Source organism: Giraffa tippelskirchi, chromosome 12 (genome assembly GCF_054371585.1).
Source record: "Giraffa tippelskirchi isolate mGirTip1 chromosome 12, T2T-mGirTip1v1.2.pri, whole genome shotgun sequence".
Lineage (NCBI taxonomy): Eukaryota > Metazoa > Chordata > Mammalia > Artiodactyla > Giraffidae > Giraffa > Giraffa tippelskirchi.
The window spans coordinates 68,321,758-68,341,083 of NC_137286.1; the positions used below are offsets into that span (position 1 = coordinate 68,321,758).

At 54.3% G+C, this 19,326-nt stretch overlaps 2 protein-coding genes across 2 annotated transcripts; both read right to left on the minus strand.

The window, feature by feature from the left end:
• Positions 1–5,456: 5,456 nt before the first annotated feature.
• Positions 5,457–10,522, minus strand: LOC145529879 (uncharacterized). Its single transcript, XM_081550642.1, has 3 exons — positions 7,072–10,522; positions 6,360–6,672; positions 5,457–6,109 (listed from the first exon to the last, which is right to left on the minus strand). Exons 1-3 carry the CDS (start codon positions 7,306–7,308, stop codon positions 5,481–5,483), a joined length of 1,179 nt encoding a protein of 392 aa, XP_081406768.1. The 5' UTR covers positions 7,309–10,522; the 3' UTR covers positions 5,457–5,480.
• A 2,482-nt stretch (positions 10,523–13,004) lies between these two features.
• On the minus strand, positions 13,005–18,167 carry LOC145529888 (uncharacterized). The gene is made up of 3 exons (XM_081550650.1): positions 14,718–18,167; positions 14,006–14,318; positions 13,005–13,755 (listed from the first exon to the last, which is right to left on the minus strand). The coding sequence occupies exons 1-3, from the start codon at positions 14,952–14,954 to the stop codon at positions 13,127–13,129; spliced, it is 1,179 nt and encodes a 392-aa protein (XP_081406776.1). The 5' UTR covers positions 14,955–18,167; the 3' UTR covers positions 13,005–13,126.
• Between the last annotated feature and the right edge of the window lie 1,159 nt (positions 18,168–19,326).

Here is a 19,326-nt window from a genome sequence, read left to right on the forward strand (position 1 = left end):
CGATATCACGTGGAGCTTGTGCGCTGAGACTTCAGAAAGAAAGACTCCATCCAGGGCTGACACAGCACAGAATGGGGCAGAACGAGGCCTGGATGCGCCGTGGTACCCAGGAAAAGGCACTCCCCCTCCTGACTGTTTTGAGACCCCGCATCCAAGTTGGAGGACCGAAAGGAAGACTCGAAGGTCTCCCTCTCTTATAGAAAAGAGTAGCCAACTTTCTGGTCCTCTGTTTCCATTGAGATTCTGTTCAAGTGTCCCAGCTCGGCTTCTGCGGGTGGCTGAGCTTCTAAGGGCTCCCTGCGTTCTTGTCTTTTCCTCTCCAAACCTTCCGTCCTTTTCCCCCTTCTGGGGTGGATGGGCGCTGTCGTTGCTTCTACCTTCGAGACAGATTGATGAAAAGTCTGGACCGTCGATTCCTTTCCTCTCTCTGGTTCCGTGTCTCTCTCTGGCTCTGTCCCTCTCTTTTCCCTTCTCGATTCAGTCTGTGTCTTCCTCTTTCTCTCTCGTGTGTGGATGGATGGATGCTAGGAATGCACATGTATATGATTAGATGAGGGTTATGTTTTAGGGATAGGTTAGAGGGAGAGAAAGGCTTTAGGTCGGAGTTGGTCATGGGGGAAGGGTCAAGGGTGGTGGTGGTGTTTCTTGGAATCTGAGTGCTGTGCATTCTTCGTCTCTTTCCATATGAACCCCTTCTCAGATACACCACTTGCAAGGAGTCTCTCATGTTCCGTTTCCTATCTTTTGCATTTCTGAATGCTTAGCTTCTCTGTTGTGAAGAGGTTCCATTGGATGGAAACCCGTTGGCGTACTTCGTTTTCCTCTTTCCCTTACTTGAAGAGACCCATTTCTACCTCCGCCCAGCAAATGGCAAGGAGACTCTGATGTTAAGGAGCCTTTGACCTACGCTTCTTTCTAGCTATCTCATGATATCAGTCTTTAGGGTGAGGTTTTTCCCCGATATTGAGGTGGTGTGAGATCAAAACCAATAGCGTTCTTCAGATGTAGCTGTCTGGTTTTCCCATGGACATTTATTGAAGAGGCTTTCTTGTTCCCATTTGGATATTCTCCCCTTCTGTGTCAGAGATGAGTTGACCATGGATGCCGGGGTTTGTTTCTGGACCCTCAACTTTATTCCATCGATCTGGATCTGTGTGTGTTGTTGTATTCCCAATAGCATACTGTCCTGCTGCTGCCGCTGCGGCTAAGTCACTTCAGTCGTGCCTGACTCTGTGCGACCCCATGGCCTGCAGCCTACCAGGCTCCTCCGTCCATGGCATTTTCCAGGCAAGAGTACTGGAGTGGGTCGCCATCGCCTTCTCCGATACTCTCCTGAGGATCCTAGTTTGGTCGTCTAATTTCCTTTCACACAACCTTGGATGTCCGTATCGGGGCTTTTTCGTCGGATTGTATTGACAATTTAGGCTCTTTTCTGTTTCCGTACCCCTTTTGCAATTCTTTGTTCGGTGCGAAAATGCATTGGCCTTTTGGGAGGAATAGCATCGAAGCTGTGGATTGCCTTGTGGGGCTGTGACATCATTTTCCCAATAGGAATTCTTTCAAGCCCTGAGCACAGCTTCTCTTTCCAGTGGTTGGTGTGGGCTTGATCTTCCTTCTTCCATCTCTCGCCGTTTTGTCAGGACAGGTCCTTCCTTCCCTTCTGGGTTAGATGGACTCGTGGGTATCACTTCAGTGAATGGCATTGTCAGTGGGGGTGATAATTCCCTTCTCATTGGAAGACTTTGCTGTGAGTATTAGAAATGCAAGTGATTTCTCTTCCCCTTCCTCCCTGTCCATCTCTCAGAGCCACCGGGAAACAGAGGCCTCATCCAGGGTCACACAGGCCTGAGGGAGTGCAACTAGACTGTTGTTTCTCCAGGCCCTCAGTGCTGGACATCATCCGGGATACTCTGTGTGTGTCTTCCTCAGTCTGCTGTCCCTTCAGACCTTTCCCTAGTTTTCACAGGCTTGTCGTGTTGGTGTTCTTTGTCTGTTTGGAGACACATCCTTGAGAAGCTTTGTGTTTCCACTCATTCGTCTCGCGATGTATGACCTGTCTTTTGCTTTTGTAATGAGGTCTTTCCCACAGTAGATATCTTTGATTTTGCAAAGTCCACTGTATTCTCTGGGTTGTTTTGTGAGCTGCCTTTTCGTTTTGTGTGTGAAGACTCAAAGCACATGTCCGGTTTCTGCTCATTGCTCTTCTAGATTTGTGACAAGTTTTCATGGAAACTTTGTCTAGGGATAACTGGAAGTGAACTCGGTGTAAGGTGTCAAGTCTCCATCTCCATTCATGTCATGCCCTGCAGTTTCCAATTCCCTGTTCCTGAGTGGTTTTGGAGACCTTGTGGGAAGTTTGGTTGCATCGGAGTTTGCGTTTCCACCTTGAGTAGATTCACACTGTTCTGCCCTCAGGGACACTGTCAAGGGGGAGTGAGGAGCTGCCTGCACTTCCAGCAGTGACCACACGGTGGGGCGAGTGCTGCTCTCCCCTCTGGGAGCCCCAGGCCACAGGCATCCCAGTGAGGAGCCAGCTCTGTGCTCAGCTGAAAGGAGTTAGTCTCTCAGGAGCCTCTGAGCCCTTGCCTTTGGATCACCCAGGGTGGGCATTTGCTGTGACAGAAAAAATTGCCCTGAATTCCATGGACGGAAGAGCCTGGCTGTGTGGAGTTCGTGAGTTGCCGTGAATCAGACACAACTGAGGACACAAAAATTCAATAGACTAAAACACTTTTTGGGGGTGGGGGGAGTGAAAGGGGGTGATGTGGGGTTTTTTGTCTTATATAATAGCCGAGGGAAATCTAGTTTAAACCTAAATTCACATAGATGGGAAAGGTATAGCTCTCCGTCACCCTATTAAAAAAAAAAAAAAAAAAAAAACGACTTCACTTTTCTGAAAGCTTATTTAGTAGCTTCCTTGAGCAGTTCATTGTGAAGGATTTTTTTTTTTTTCTGTGACATTGGCCTCATTAAAATGTACGGTTTGCCTTTACTGGATAATTTTGTTCATTGGTTTGTTAGGGAATCTTGGTAATATTTGAGTTTCCTGGGGAGTATGGTCACATGACCTGGCCCTGGCCAATCGGTGCGTTCCACCTCCCTGGCCACTGTGATTGGCTCCGGACTGGGGCAGTGCCCAATCGGGGCCCAGGGCCGGGCCTCACGTTGGAAGCCAGGGGAAGACGAGCTCTCGTCCTGCTGGGGTAGGGGAAGGGGTGGGGCCGGGGGAGGTCAGGCTCCAGCAGTGGGAGGGGCTTGAGGTCCGCCTGCGGCAGTTGGTGACCTTCCTGCTCCCCTCAGGGCAGAGCCGCCGGCCTGAGAATGAGGGCGCTGCTGAGCCCAAGGCGCTGGGATGGCCCGCTGCTGCTGTGGTCCCAGAGCTCCACCCGAGACCTGAGGGAGGCCGTCTGCCCGTGAGTCCTCTCCCGCTTGTCTGTCAGCTTGTTTGAACCATGCTGGGTTTTCTGCCCAGCTGGCTAAGGGGAGTCCCTGGAAATGCAAGGGTGTGGGTTTTGGCAGACTTCAGGGAAGACATGCCAGATGAGCCTGGGAGACTCCAGCTTAATCTGGATTCAGGAGATATCTCTTCGGGCCAGCTAGTAATTGTAGGATAAGCCTAATGAGTCTTCACAGGATGAAGAGAGTAACGTGCCAAGGTAGCAATCGATGTCCTCATTCGAGAGGATGAAGCTGGTGCTCAGAGAAGGGGGGAACTTGGCCACAGCAAGGAGGTGTGCACCCAGACAGAACCCCCAGATCCGGCCATTGGAGCTCAGGGAGGCCACTGGTGTGGCTTGTCCCTGTGGCAGGGGCCGAGGCACGCAGCCCACCCTGATTCCTGCGGGGGCCTGACTTGGGAAGTGCCATCTGGTAGCTTTGAGACTCACCAAACCAAATTGCACTGGAGAGAGGAAGGACACCTTCCTTCATCCACCCCCCACCCCCGCCGGATTCCCACATACCCTGACCCCTTTCTCTTGATTTCGGAGCCATTTCCAGAGTCCCGCTCATATGACCTCATTCGAAGTGCACTGTGGACGAGCTGCCATCTGCAGCTGCTACCACAGCAGCCAAGGGCTTTAGCTCCCGAGTACCTCCCTTCCTTTGGAACTTGGGGGCCCTCTACTCCCCACTTGCACACCACAGACCTTTGCTGAGGATTGTGGGGACCCTCACTCAGTTTGCAGCACGTTGTAGCCATCCCTGTCCTCTCAATACCTCCCTTGCCACTCAGCTTGTGAGCCCCTTTGGAGCAGCGTGGCCCACCTGGCTGCAACGGAAGAGACACAGCTGACAGTGAAACAACAGCTTAGATCTGACAGCCGGAAAGCTCTGTCAAAAGGGACCTCCCTCTTCACACCGTAGAGGCTGTAGGAGCCGCCAGGCTTTCGGAAGCAGTGCAGGGGCCAAAATGACTCCACAGCCGTTTTCCTTCCTGGGGAGGGTTCTGGCTCGAGTGGGAATGGCTCAAGTCTCCTAAGGTTCTGAAAGCCCACTGTGTGCAGATTCACGGTACACAGAGAGGAGAAGGTGGAGTCCTGCCCTGGAGGTGGTCACAGCTCACGGATGAGCCAGGCAGGCAGGCAGGCAGGCAGGCAGGGCATGAGAACACCTGAGCTGCCTTCATGAGTGAATGGTGTGGGGGCAGAGGAAGAGAAGCCGGTCTGCTCCCCCATGTGGTGCCCAGGGCAGGTTGTCCCCAGAGGAAACCCTTACGACGGTGAGGACTCTCACTGCTGTTTCCCAAGGGGTTCCGTCGGTGCGTGTCTTCCCCGGAGCGGTCAGGCCGTCTCTAAAGTACACTGGCCATGGGCATTGCCTCTCCTTGGAACTTCCCACGTGTTTCTCTTTTTTATGGAACAGTGATTTTTCTAGAGGGGTTCTGGGCCACAAGGTTGTTGGGTCATTTTCTAGCCTTCTGTCGTGAAGAACGCTTTCCTGGGCGTTGGGGTGGTTTGTTGTTCCAGCTCCCTTTCTTGGCTTCTTTTGGGAGCTGGTGCAACAAGAGGAGCTCAGCCTCTGCCTTCTGGCTGAGATGTCACCCTTCAAACAGCAATGCCTGCCTGGAGATAATGATGGCATTTGCCAAAAGGGCTTCGTTTGGCACATGATATCTTGAAAGGACGTACACCGTCCTGTCAGCTATCAAAGGCTAGTTCAAATGACATAAAAATGAGAACTCTCCAATGGAGTCTTACAGTAGGTGGAGAGTCCGAAAGAAACTCCTTCAGTCATTTCACTGAGAGTCATTGATTGGGGACACCAAGAATATAGGAAGGAATGCAGAAAGAAAAGTTGAAATTGTGTTCAGGATCGGGGGGGAGGGATGAACAGGGCGTGCTTGCCTTGAATCCAGGCTTTGTTGGGGGGTGGGGCATAAAGATCAAACGGGTCTGAAACCACAAAGTGGTGATGGTAACACAGTATCACCAGAGTCACACAACAGTGTTCCCAAATTGCAACAATGATGAAAAAGTTTACTAATCCCAACTTAACCAACAAAAATACACGAAACCATACAAAAAGTAAAACATCACCAGTAAGGTGGAAACAAACCAAATGCAAAGCAGTTCAGGGGAAAGGAACTCCATGTCCCCTGGGGGCAGACCGAGTTGACGGCGTCCACGGTGAGCCGACAGGGATGGAGGCGGCAGAGCCGACCGCTCCCCTGGACGTGGTGTTTCCGGCAAGGGCTCTGGGTCTCTGTCCAGAGCGGGGGCTCGTTCTTCCTGCAGGGGCGGGTGAGTCATCGTCGGCGTCTGGGTGTTGCGCGGGAGCCAGGGCAGGCTCTCCCTGCCGAGGCGGTGACTCCTCCTCTGCCTCGGGTTCTCCTGCCAAAGCCCGAGCAGGTACAGGTGCACGTGGAGGTGGAGGTTCTGGCTGAGGGGGTGGGACATCAGTGCCTGGGGCTGGGGGTCCTGCAGGCACGGAGATCCGATCTGCCCGGTGTGCTGGCCAGAACCCAGCTGGCCTGGTGTCTCTGCGAGGGCAAGTCTCGGTTCTCCATCTGCCCTCGGTGGATCCCTGGGTCCTGCACCTGGAGCCACCACCTCTGTAGGGACAGGTCTGGGAAGTGGAGCCTGGTTCCAGTTGGAGGCCAGTGCTAGAGCTGGGGGAGAAGCAAAGTTTGCCCACAGGCCAGCCTTGGCATGTGCGTATCCCGGGACAGAAAGCTTCCAAGAGATTCCCAAAGAATACCCAGGGTCGGATGTCTTTTGGGACTGAAGTGTGCAAGATGGGGGTGGGGGTGTGAGGCCAGCGCTTGCTGTAGGCCCAGCAGCATCTTTCGGGGACTCGTCCCTGTGTAGCTCAGCACCCCCTCCCCACACACTCCCGTGCACCAGCCCCAGCGTCCTCACCTCTGTGCTCTGGCGTGCTGGGCTCCAGGTCCTCCTGCTGCCTCAGAGGCCGGGGTTCTCGGGACTCCGGGTCGGAGCCGGGTGTGCTGAGCTCCGTGGCAGCCTCAGACTGGGCCGCCGGGTGTATCCTGGGCGGTGTCTCGGCAGCAGGCCTTCCCCGCCTCCGCTTCGCCCCCGGTGGGGCTGATGCCTCCGTGGGCACGCTCACCTGGAGCCTGCACTGGGCCTCAGGGGCGGGGGGGTGGTGCTCCGACCCCTCCCTCCGGGAGGTGGACGGGGTGTCCCCGTCCTCGGCCTCATCACGTGGGAAGCTCTGCAACGACAGTGACCGTCAGCCAGCCGTGCTGGGACTTTTCCGAGCTGGGCCTGGCCAGTGGAGCCGCTGCTTCTGCCTGCTCGAACTTCTCTTCCCAGAAGGGTCAGAGACGTGTGTCTGCTCAGATCCCCACCCGGGAGGAAAGAGACCCACCTGAGGGTGTGAGGCCAGCCTGGGCGGCCGGCGCTGCCCGCACTCTCCCCATCCCAGCCAGCCTGCTCTCCCCTGGGGTGTGGACACAACTTGCCCGTCGGCTTCTGACCCCACATCCGCCTGGGCTTCCTTGAGGGAGACACACCCCGAGAAACCCGCATCCACACACACAGGCAAAGGACCCGGTGTTTCCGGGTGGCATGGGAGAGGTGGCCTGGCCCGGCCTGGGGCTCCCCGTGTTACCTTTCTGTTTCTCCGGGCAAAGGGCCAGAGGCCTCTCGGGGGTGCCCTGAGCCAACGTTGACAGGGTGCCCACGCACACTGCCTGTGAGCTCTCCTGAGGCCCCGGCCTCTGGGCAGGGGCAAACAGCAGAACATCCTGGCAGCAAGTGATCTGGCTGGGGGCTCCTCTCCGCTCTGGAGGCCTGGATACCCGGGTTGCGGGTTCTGTTGGGTTCTGTTGCCGGCAGGTGACATCATTTCCTGGGGTTCGTGCTGAGGTCCCTTCCCCAAAGCTTCCCAAGGGAATCTCTGGGTTTCTGACTGCTCGACCACCCCCCTTAGGCCATGTGCAGGCACAGTGACAGCCACACTGCCCAGCCCACAGCCCTGGGGAGGCCTGGGTGCAGCCAGGGCCTGAGCTCCGAGGACCCCGCTGCTCTCAGACCAGGCTCCTTCTTCTCATAAGTGGTGTGGCCCTGGACAAGCGTATGCCCCTCAGGGTTTCCCCAGTCTCTCCATCTGCAGAGTGGGGGTCATTCTCCCATCTGCTTCCTAGTTCTGTCGGCCTACGAGCAGCTCCATGCCTTTCCACCTGGGGCCGATATCACGTGGAGCTTGTGCGCTGAGACTTCAGAAAGAAAGACTCCATCCAGGGCTGACACAGCACAGAATGGGGCAGAACGAGGCCTGGATGCGCCGTGGTACCCAGGAAAAGGCACTCCCCCTCCTGACTGTTTTGAGACCCCGCATCCAAGTTGGAGGACCGAAAGGAAGACTCGAAGGTCTCCCTCTCTTATAGAAAAGAGTAGCCAACTTTCTGGTCCTCTGTTTCCATTGAGATTCTGTTCAAGTGTCCCAGCTCGGCTTCTGCGGGTGGCTGAGCTTCTAAGGGCTCCCTGCGTTCTTGTCTTTTCCTCTCCAAACCTTCCGTCCTTTTCCCCCTTCTGGGGTGGATGGGCGCTGTCGTTGCTTCTACCTTCGAGACAGATTGATGAAAAGTCTGGACCGTCGATTCCTTTCCTCTCTCTGGTTCCGTGTCTCTCTCTGGCTCTGTCCCTCTCTTTTCCCTTCTCGATTCAGTCTGTGTCTTCCTCTTTCTCTCTCGTGTGTGGATGGATGGATGCTAGGAATGCACATGTATATGATTAGATGAGGGTTATGTTTTAGGGATAGGTTAGAGGGAGAGAAAGGCTTTAGGTCGGAGTTGGTCATGGGGGAAGGGTCAAGGGTGGTGGTGGTGTTTCTTGGAATCTGAGTGCTGTGCATTCTTCGTCTCTTTCCATATGAACCCCTTCTCAGATACACCACTTGCAAGGAGTCTCTCATGTTCCGTTTCCTATCTTTTGCATTTCTGAATGCTTAGCTTCTCTGTTGTGAAGAGGTTCCATTGGATGGAAACCCGTTGGCGTACTTCGTTTTCCTCTTTCCCTTACTTGAAGAGACCCATTTCTACCTCCGCCCAGCAAATGGCAAGGAGACTCTGATGTTAAGGAGCCTTTGACCTACGCTTCTTTCTAGCTATCTCATGATATCAGTCTTTAGGGTGAGGTTTTTCCCCGATATTGAGGTGGTGTGAGATCAAAACCAATAGCGTTCTTCAGATGTAGCTGTCTGGTTTTCCCATGGACATTTATTGAAGAGGCTTTCTTGTTCCCATTTGGATATTCTCCCCTTCTGTGTCAGAGATGAGTTGACCATGGATGCCGGGGTTTGTTTCTGGACCCTCAACTTTATTCCATCGATCTGGATCTGTGTGTGTTGTTGTATTCCCAATAGCATACTGTCCTGCTGCTGCCGCTGCGGCTAAGTCACTTCAGTCGTGCCTGACTCTGTGCGACCCCATGGCCTGCAGCCTACCAGGCTCCTCCGTCCATGGCATTTTCCAGGCAAGAGTACTGGAGTGGGTCGCCATCGCCTTCTCCGATACTCTCCTGAGGATCCTAGTTTGGTCGTCTAATTTCCTTTCACACAACCTTGGATGTCCGTATCGGGGCTTTTTCGTCGGATTGTATTGACAATTTAGGCTCTTTTCTGTTTCCGTACCCCTTTTGCAATTCTTTGTTCGGTGCGAAAATGCATTGGCATTTTGGGAGGAATAGCATCGAAGCTGTGGATTGCCTTGTGGGGCTGTGACATCATTTTCCCAATAGGAATTCTTTCAAGCCCTGAGCACAGCTTCTCTTTCCAGTGGTTGGTGTGGGCTTGATCTTCCTTCTTCCATCTCTCGCCGTTTTGTCAGGACAGGTCCTTCCTTCCCTTCTGGGTTAGATGGACTCGTGGGTATCACTTCAGTGAATGGCATTGTCAGTGGGGGTGATAATTCCCTTCTCATTGGAAGACTTTGCTGTGAGTATTAGAAATGCAAGTGATTTCTCTTCCCCTTCCTCCCTGTCCATCTCTCAGAGCCACCGGGAAACAGAGGCCTCATCCAGGGTCACACAGGCCTGAGGGAGTGCAACTAGACTGTTGTTTCTCCAGGCCCTCAGTGCTGGACATCATCCGGGATACTCTGTGTGTGTCTTCCTCAGTCTGCTGTCCCTTCAGACCTTTCCCTAGTTTTCACAGGCTTGTCGTGTTGGTGTTCTTTGTCTGTTTGGAGACACATCCTTGAGAAGCTTTGTGTTTCCACTCATTCGTCTCGCGATGTATGACCTGTCTTTTGCTTTTGTAATGAGGTCTTTCCCACAGTAGATATCTTTGATTTTGCAAAGTCCACTGTATTCTCTGGGTTGTTTTGTGAGCTGCCTTTTCGTTTTGTGTGTGAAGACTCAAAGCACATGTCCGGTTTCTGCTCATTGCTCTTCTAGATTTGTGACAAGTTTTCATGGAAACTTTGTCTAGGGATAACTGGAAGTGAACTCGGTGTAAGGTGTCAAGTCTCCATCTCCATTCATGTCATGCCCTGCAGTTTCCAATTCCCTGTTCCTGAGTGGTTTTGGAGACCTTGTGGGAAGTTTGGTTGCATCGGAGTTTGCGTTTCCACCTTGAGTAGATTCACACTGTTCTGCCCTCAGGGACACTGTCAAGGGGGAGTGAGGAGCTGCCTGCACTTCCAGCAGTGACCACACGGTGGGGCGAGTGCTGCTCTCCCCTCTGGGAGCCCCAGGCCACAGGCATCCCAGTGAGGAGCCAGCTCTGTGCTCAGCTGAAAGGAGTTAGTCTCTCAGGAGCCTCTGAGCCCTTGCCTTTGGATCACCCAGGGTGGGCATTTGCTGTGACAGAAAAAATTGCCCTGAATTCCATGGACGGAAGAGCCTGGCTGTGTGGAGTTCGTGAGTTGCCGTGAATCAGACACAACTGAGGACACAAAAATTCAATAGACTAAAACACTTTTTGGGGGTGGGGGGAGTGAAAGGGGGTGATGTGGGGTTTTTTGTCTTATATAATAGCCGAGGGAAATCTAGTTTAAACCTAAATTCACATAGATGGGAAAGGTATAGCTCTCCGTCACCCTATTAAAAAAAAAAAAAAAAAAAACGACTTCACTTTTCTGAAAGCTTATTTAGTAGCTTCCTTGAGCAGTTCATTGTGAAGGATTTTTTTTTTTTCTGTGACATTGGCCTCATTAAAATGTACGGTTTGCCTTTACTGGATAATTTTGTTCATTGGTTTGTTAGGGAATCTTGGTAATATTTGAGTTTCCTGGGGAGTATGGTCACATGACCTGGCCCTGGCCAATCGGTGCGTTCCACCTCCCTGGCCACTGTGATTGGCTCCGGACTGGGGCAGTGCCCAATCGGGGCCCAGGGCCGGGCCTCATGTTGGAAGCCAGGGGAAGACGAGCTCTCGTCCTGCTGGGGTAGGGGAAGGGGTGGGGCCGGGGGAGGTCAGGCTCCAGCAGTGGGAGGGGCTTGAGGTCCGCCTGCGGCAGTTGGTGACCTTCCTGCTCCCCTCAGGGCAGAGCCGCCGGCCTGAGAATGAGGGCGCTGCTGAGCCCAAGGCGCTGGGATGGCCCGCTGCTGCTGTGGTCCCAGAGCTCCACCCGAGACCTGAGGGAGGCCGTCTGCCCGTGAGTCCTCTCCCGCTTGTCTGTCAGCTTGTTTGAACCATGCTGGGTTTTCTGCCCAGCTGGCTAAGGGGAGTCCCTGGAAATGCAAGGGTGTGGGTTTTGGCAGACTTCAGGGAAGACATGCCAGATGAGCCTGGGAGACTCCAGCTTAATCTGGATTCAGGAGATATCTCTTCGGGCCAGCTAGTAATTGTAGGATAAGCCTAATGAGTCTTCACAGGATGAAGAGAGTAACGTGCCAAGGTAGCAATCGATGTCCTCATTCGAGAGGATGAAGCTGGTGCTCAGAGAAGGGGGGAACTTGGCCACAGCAAGGAGGTGTGCACCCAGACAGAACCCCCAGATCCGGCCATTGGAGCTCAGGGAGGCCACTGGTGTGGCTTGTCCCTGTGGCAGGGGCCGAGGCACGCAGCCCACCCTGATTCCTGCGGGGGCCTGACTTGGGAAGTGCCATCTGGTAGCTTTGAGACTCACCAAACCAAATTGCACTGGAGAGAGGAAGGACACCTTCCTTCATCCACCCCCCACCCCCGCCGGATTCCCACATACCCTGACCCCTTTCTCTTGATTTCGGAGCCATTTCCAGAGTCCCGCTCATATGACCTCATTCGAAGTGCACTGTGGACGAGCTGCCATCTGCAGCTGCTACCACAGCAGCCAAGGGCTTTAGCTCCCGAGTACCTCCCTTCCTTTGGAACTTGGGGGCCCTCTACTCCCCACTTGCACACCACAGACCTTTGCTGAGGATTGTGGGGACCCTCACTCAGTTTGCAGCACGTTGTAGCCATCCCTGTCCTCTCAATACCTCCCTTGCCACTCAGCTTGTGAGCCCCTTTGGAGCAGCGTGGCCCACCTGGCTGCAACGGAAGAGACACAGCTGACAGTGAAACAACAGCTTAGATCTGACAGCCGGAAAGCTCTGTCAAAAGGGACCTCCCTCTTCACACCGTAGAGGCTGTAGGAGCCGCCAGGCTTTCGGAAGCAGTGCAGGGGCCAAAATGACTCCACAGCCGTTTTCCTTCCTGGGGAGGGTTCTGGCTCGAGTGGGAATGGCTCAAGTCTCCTAAGGTTCTGAAAGCCCACTGTGTGCAGATTCACGGTACACAGAGAGGAGAAGGTGGAGTCCTGCCCTGGAGGTGGTCACAGCTCACGGATGAGCCAGGCAGGCAGGCAGGCAGGCAGGCAGGGCATGAGAACACCTGAGCTGCCTTCATGAGTGAATGGTGTGGGGGCAGAGGAAGAGAAGCCGGTCTGCTCCCCCATGTGGTGCCCAGGGCAGGTTGTCCCCAGAGGAAACCCTTACGACGGTGAGGACTCTCACTGCTGTTTCCCAAGGGGTTCCGTCGGTGCGTGTCTTCCCCGGAGCGGTCAGGCCGTCTCTAAAGTACACTGGCCATGGGCATTGCCTCTCCTTGGAACTTCCCACGTGTTTCTCTTTTTTATGGAACAGTGATTTTTCTAGAGGGGTTCTGGGCCACAAGGTTGTTGGGTCATTTTCTAGCCTTCTGTCGTGAAGAACGCTTTCCTGGGCGTTGGGGTGGTTTGTTGTTCCAGCTCCCTTTCTTGGCTTCTTTTGGGAGCTGGTGCAACAAGAGGAGCTCAGCCTCTGCCTTCTGGCTGAGATGTCACCCTTCAAACAGCAATGCCTGCCTGGAGATAATGATGGCATTTGCCAAAAGGGCTTCGTTTGGCACATGATATCTTGAAAGGACGTACACCGTCCTGTCAGCTATCAAAGGCTAGTTCAAATGACATAAAAATGAGAACTCTCCAATGGAGTCTTACAGTAGGTGGAGAGTCCGAAAGAAACTCCTTCAGTCATTTCACTGAGAGTCATTGATTGGGGACACCAAGAATATAGGAAGGAATGCAGAAAGAAAAGTTGAAATTGTGTTCAGGATCGGGGGGGAGGGATGAACAGGGCGTGCTTGCCTTGAATCCAGGCTTTGTTGGGGGGTGGGGCATAAAGATCAAACGGGTCTGAAACCACAAAGTGGTGATGGTAACACAGTATCACCAGAGTCACACAACAGTGTTCCCAAATTGCAACAATGATGAAAAAGTTTACTAATCCCAACTTAACCAACAAAAATACACGAAACCATACAAAAAGTAAAACATCACCAGTAAGGTGGAAACAAACCAAATGCAAAGCAGTTCAGGGGAAAGGAACTCCATGTCCCCTGGGGGCAGACCGAGTTGACGGCGTCCACGGTGAGCCGACAGGGATGGAGGCGGCAGAGCCGACCGCTCCCCTGGACGTGGTGTTTCCGGCAAGGGCTCTGGGTCTCTGTCCAGAGCGGGGGCTCGTTCTTCCTGCAGGGGCGGGTGAGTCATCGTCGGCGTCTGGGTGTTGCGCGGGAGCCAGGGCAGGCTCTCCCTGCCGAGGCGGTGACTCCTCCTCTGCCTCGGGTTCTCCTGCCAAAGCCCGAGCAGGTACAGGTGCACGTGGAGGTGGAGGTTCTGGCTGAGGGGGTGGGACATCAGTGCCTGGGGCTGGGGGTCCTGCAGGCACGGAGATCCGATCTGCCCGGTGTGCTGGCCAGAACCCAGCTGGCCTGGTGTCTCTGCGAGGGCAAGTCTCGGTTCTCCATCTGCCCTCGGTGGATCCCTGGGTCCTGCACCTGGAGCCACCACCTCTGTAGGGACAGGTCTGGGAAGTGGAGCCTGGTTCCAGTTGGAGGCCAGTGCTAGAGCTGGGGGAGAAGCAAAGTTTGCCCACAGGCCAGCCTTGGCATGTGCGTATCCCGGGACAGAAAGCTTCCAAGAGATTCCCAAAGAATACCCAGGGTCGGATGTCTTTTGGGACTGAAGTGTGCAAGATGGGGGTGGGGGTGTGAGGCCAGCGCTTGCTGTAGGCCCAGCAGCATCTTTCGGGGACTCGTCCCTGTGTAGCTCAGCACCCCCTCCCCACACACTCCCGTGCACCAGCCCCAGCGTCCTCACCTCTGTGCTCTGGCGTGCTGGGCTCCAGGTCCTCCTGCTGCCTCAGAGGCCGGGGTTCTCGGGACTCCGGGTCGGAGCCGGGTGTGCTGAGCTCCGTGGCAGCCTCAGACTGGGCCGCCGGGTGTATCCTGGGCGGTGTCTCGGCAGCAGGCCTTCCCCGCCTCCGCTTCGCCCCCGGTGGGGCTGATGCCTCCGTGGGCACGCTCACCTGGAGCCTGCACTGGGCCTCAGGGGCGGGGGGGTGGTGCTCCGACCCCTCCCTCCGGGAGGTGGACGGGGTGTCCCCGTCCTCGGCCTCATCACGTGGGAAGCTCTGCAACGACAGTGACCGTCAGCCAGCCGTGCTGGGAGTTTTCCGAGCTGGGCCTGGCCAGTGGAGCCGCTGCTTCTGCCTGCTCGAACTTCTCTTCCCAGAAGGGTCAGAGACGTGTGTCTGCTCAGATCCCCACCCGGGAGGAAAGAGACCCACCTGAGGGTGTGAGGCCAGCCTGGGCGGCCGGCGCTGCCCGTACTCTCCCCATCCCAGCCAGCCTGCTCTCCCCTGGGGTGTGGACACAACTTGCCCGTCGGCTTCTGACCCCACATCCGCCTGGGCTTCCTTGAGGGAGACACACCCCGAGAAACCCGCATCCACACACACAGGCAAAGGACCCGGTGTTTCCGGGTGGCATGGGAGAGGTGGCCTGGCCCGGCCTGGGGCTCCCCGTGTTACCTTTCTGTTTCTCCGGGCAAAGGGCCAGAGGCCTCTCGGGGGTGCCCTGAGCCAACGTTGACAGGGTGCCCACGCACACTGCCTGTGAGCTCTCCCGAGGCCCCGGCCTCTGGGCAGGGGCAAACAGCAGAACATCCTGGCAGCAAGTGATCTGGCTGGGGGCTCCTCTCCGCTCTGGAGGCCTGGATACCCGGGTTGCGGGTTCTGTTGGGTTCTGTTGCCGGCAGGTGACATCATTTCCTGGGGTTCGTGCTGAGGTCCCTTCCCCAAAGCTTCCCAAGGGAATCTCTGGGTTTCTGACTGCTCGACCACCCCCCTTAGGCCATGTGCAGGCACAGTGACAGCCACACTGCCCAGCCCACAGCCCTGGGGAGGCCTGGGTGCAGCCAGGGCCTGAGCTCCGAGGACCCCGCTGCTCTCAGACCAGGCTCCTTCTTCTCATAAGTGGTGTGGCCCTGGACAAGCGTATGCCCCTCAGGGTTTCCCCAGTCTCTCCATCTGCAGAGTGGGGGTCATTCTCCCATCTGCTTCCTAGTTCTGTCGGCCTACGAGCAGCTCCATGCCTTTCCACCTGGGGCCGATATCACGTGGAGCTTGTGCGCTGAGACTTCAGAAAGAAAGACTCCATCCAGGGCTGACACAGCACAGAATGGGGCAGAACGAGGCCTGGATGCGCCGTGGTACCCAGGAAAAGGCACTCCCCCTCCTGACTGTTTTGAGACCCCGCATCCAAGTTGGAGGACCGAAAGGAAGACTCGAAGGTCTCCCTCTCTTATAGAAAAGAGTAGCCAACTTTCTGGTCCTCTGTTTCCATTGAGATTCTGTTCAAGTGTCCCAGCTCGGCTTCTGCGGGTGGCTGAGCTTCTAAGGGCTCCCTGCGTTCTTGTCTTTTCCTCTCCAAACCTTCCGTCCTTTTCCCCCTTCTGGGGTGGATGGGCGCTGTCGTTGCTTCTACCTTCGAGACAGATTGATGAAAAGTCTGGACCGTCGATTCCTTTCCTCTCTCTGGTTCCGTGTCTCTCTCTGGCTCTGTCCCTCTCTTTTCCCTTCTCGATTCAGTCTGTGTCTTCCTCTTTCTCTCTCGTGTGTGGATGGATGGATGCTAGGAATGCACATGTATATGATTAGATGAGGGTTATGTTTTAGGGATAGGTTAGAGGGAGAGAAAGGCTTTAGGTCGGAGTTGGTCATGGGGGAAGGGTCAAGGGTGGTGGTGGTGTTTCTTGGAATCTGAGTGCTGTGCATTCTTCGTCTCTTTCCATATGAACCCCTTCTCAGATACACCACTTGCAAGGAGTCTCTCATGTTCCGTTTCCTATCTTTTGCATTTCTGAATGCTTAGCTTCTCTGTTGTGAAGAGGTTCCATTGGAAGGAAACCCGTTGGCGTACTTCGTTTTCCTCTTTCCCTTACTTGAAGAGACCCATTTCTACCTCCGCCCAGCAAATGGCAAGGAGACTCTGATGTTAAGGAGCCTTTGACCTACGCTTCTTTCTAGCTATCTCATGATATCAGTCTTTAGGGTGAGGTTTTCCCCCGATATTGAGGTGGTGTGAGATCAAAACCAATAGCGTTCTTCAGATGTAGCTGTCTGGTTTTCCCATGGACATTTATTGAAGAGGCTTTCTTGTTCCCATTTGGATATTCTCCCCTTCTGTGTCAGAGATGAGTTGACCATGGATGCCGGGGTTTGTTTCTGGACCCTCAACTTTATTCCATCGATCTGGATCTGTGTGTGTTGTTGTATTCCCAATAGCATACTGTCCTGCTGCTGCCGCTGCGGCTAAGTCACTTCAGTCGTGCCTGACTCTGTGCGACCCCATGGCCTGCAGCCTACCAGGCTCCTCCGTCCATGGCATTTTCCAGGCAAGAGTACTGGAGTGGGTCGCCATCGCCTTCTCCGATACTCTCCTGAGGATCCTAGTTTGGTCGTCTAATTTCCTTTCACACAACCTTGGATGTCCGTATCGGGGCTTTTTCGTCGGATTGTATTGACAATTTAGGCTCTTTTCTGTTTCCGTACCCCTTTTGCAATTCTTTGTTCGGTGCGAAAATGCATTGGCCTTTTGGGAGGAATAGCATCGAAGCTGTGGATTGCCTTGTGGGGCTGTGACATCATTTTCCCAATAGGAATTCTTTCAAGCCCTGAGCACAGCTTCTCTTTCCAGTGGTTGGTGTGGGCTTGATCTTCCTTCTTCCATCTCTCGCCGTTTTGTCAGGACAGGTCCTTCCTTCCCTTCTGGGTTAGATGGACTCGTGGGTATCACTTCAGTGAATGGCATTGTCAGTGGGGGTGATAATTCCCTTCTCATTGGAAGACTTTGCTGTGAGTATTAGAAATGCAAGTGATTTCTCTTCCCCTTCCTCCCTGTCCATCTCTCAGAGCCACCGGGAAACAGAGGCCTCATCCAGGGTCACACAGGCCTGAGGGAGTGCAACTAGACTGTTGTTTCTCCAGGCCCTCAGTGCTGGACATCATCCGGGATACTCTGTGTGTGTCTTCCTCAGTCTGCTGTCCCTTCAGACCTTTCCCTAGTTTTCACAGGCTTGTCGTGTTGGTGTTCTTTGTCTGTTTGGAGACACATCCTTGAGAAGCTTTGTGTTTCCACTCATTCGTCTCGCGATGTATGACCTGTCTTTTGCTTTTGTAATGAGGTCTTTCCCACAGTAGATATCTTTGATTTTGCAAAGTCCACTGTATTCTCTGGGTTGTTTTGTGAGCTGCCTTTTCGTTTTGTGTGTGAAGACTCAAAGCACATGTCCGGTTTCTGCTCATTGCTCTTCTAGATTTGTGACAAGTTTTCATGGAAACTTTGTCTAGGGATAACTGGAAGTGAACTCGGTGTAAGGTGTCAAGTCTCCATCTCCATTCATGTCATGCCCTGCAGTTTCCAATTCCCTGTTCCTGAGTGGTTTTGGAGACCTTGTGGGAAGTTTGGTTGCATCGGAGTTTGCGTTTCCACCTTGAGTAGATTCACACTGTTCTGCCCTCAGGGACACTGTCAAGGGGGAGTGAGGAGCTGCCTGCACTTCCAGCAGTGACCACACGGTGGGGCGAGTGCTGCTCTCCCCTCTGGGAGCCCCAGGCCACAGGCATCCCAGTGAGGAGCCAGCTCTGTGCTCAGCTGAAAGGAGTTAGTCTCTCAGGAGCCTCTGAGCCCTTGCCTTTGGATCACCCAGGGTGGGCATTTGCTGTGACAGAAAAAATTGCCCTGAATTCCATGGACGGAAGAGCCTGGCTGTGTGGAGTTCGTGAGTTGCCGTGAATCAGACACAACTGAGGACACAAAAATTCAATAGACTAAAACACTTTTTGGGGGTGGGGGGAGTGAAAGGGGGTGATGTGGGGGTTTTTGTCTTATATAATAGCCGAGGGAAATCTAGTTTAAACCTAAATTCACATAGATGGGAAAGGTATAGCTCTCCGTCACCCTATTAAAAAAAAAAAAAAAAAAAACGACTTCACTTTTCTGAAAGCTTATTTAGTAGCTTCCTTGAGCAGTTCATTGTGAAGGATTTTTTTTTTTTCTGTGACATTGGCCTCATTAAAATGTACGGTTTGCCTTTACTGGATAATTTTGTTCATTGGTTTGTTAGGGAATCTTGGTAATATTTGAGTTTCCTGGGGAGTATGGTCACATGACCTGGCCCTGGCCAATCGGTGCGTTCCACCTCCCTGGCCACTGTGATTGGCTCCGGACTGGGGCAGTGCCCAATCGGGGCCCAGGGCCGGGCCTCACGTTGGAAGCCAGGGGAAGACGAGCTCTCGTCCTGCTGGGGTAGGGGAAGGGGTGGGGCCGGGGGAGGTCAGGCTCCAGCAGTGGGAGGGGCTTGAGGTCCGCCTGCGGCAGTTGGTGACCTTCCTGCTCCCCTCAGGGCAGAGCCGCCGGCCTGAGAATGAGGGCGCTGCTGAGCCCAAGGCGCTGGGATGGCCCGCTGCTGCTGTGGTCCCAGAGCTCCACCCGAGACCTGAGGGAGGCCGTCTGCCCGTGAGTCCTCTCCCGCTTGTCTGTCAGCTTGTTTGAACCATGCTGGGTTTTCTGCCCAGCTGGCTAAGGGGAGTCCCTGGAAATGCAAGGGTGTGGGTTTTGGCAGACTTCAGGGAAGACATGCCAGATGAGCCTGGGAGACTCCAGCTTAATCTGGATTCAGGAGATATCTCTTCGGGCCAGCTAGTAATTGTAGGATAAGCCTAATGAGTCTTCACAGGATGAAGAGAGTAACGTGCCAAGGTAGCAATCGATGTCCTCATTCGAGAGGATGAAGCTGGTGCTCAGAGAAGGGGGGAACTTGGCCACAGCAAGGAGGTGTGCACCCAGACAGAACCCCCAGATCCGGCCATTGGAGCTCAGGGAGGCCACTGGTGTGGCTTGTCCCTGTGGCAGGGGCCGAGGCACGCAGCCCACCCTGATTCCTGCGGGGGCCTGACTTGGGAAGTGCCATCTGGTAGCTTTGAGACTCACCAAACCAAATTGCACTGGAGAGAGGAAGGACACCTTCCTTCATCCACCCCCCACCCCCGCCGGATTCCCACATACCCTGACCCCTTTCTCTTGATTTCGGAGCCATTTCCAGAGTCCCGCTCATATGACCTCATTCGAAGTGCACTG

Coding starts and splice junctions, on each gene's coding strand:
- LOC145529879 (XM_081550642.1), bottom strand. CDS start 7,308: ATGATGTCACCTGCCGGCAACAGAACCCAACAGAACCCGCAACCCGGG. Junction 6,673..7,071: donor TTGCCCGGAGAAACAGAAAG/GTAACACGGGGA, acceptor CTGTCGTTGCAG/AGCTTCCCACGTGATGAGGC. Junction 6,110..6,359: donor CAGCACGCCAGAGCACAGAG/GTGAGGACGCTG, acceptor CTTCTCCCCCAG/CTCTAGCACTGGCCTCCAAC.
- LOC145529888 (XM_081550650.1), bottom strand. CDS start 14,954: ATGATGTCACCTGCCGGCAACAGAACCCAACAGAACCCGCAACCCGGG. Junction 14,319..14,717: donor TTGCCCGGAGAAACAGAAAG/GTAACACGGGGA, acceptor CTGTCGTTGCAG/AGCTTCCCACGTGATGAGGC. Junction 13,756..14,005: donor CAGCACGCCAGAGCACAGAG/GTGAGGACGCTG, acceptor CTTCTCCCCCAG/CTCTAGCACTGGCCTCCAAC.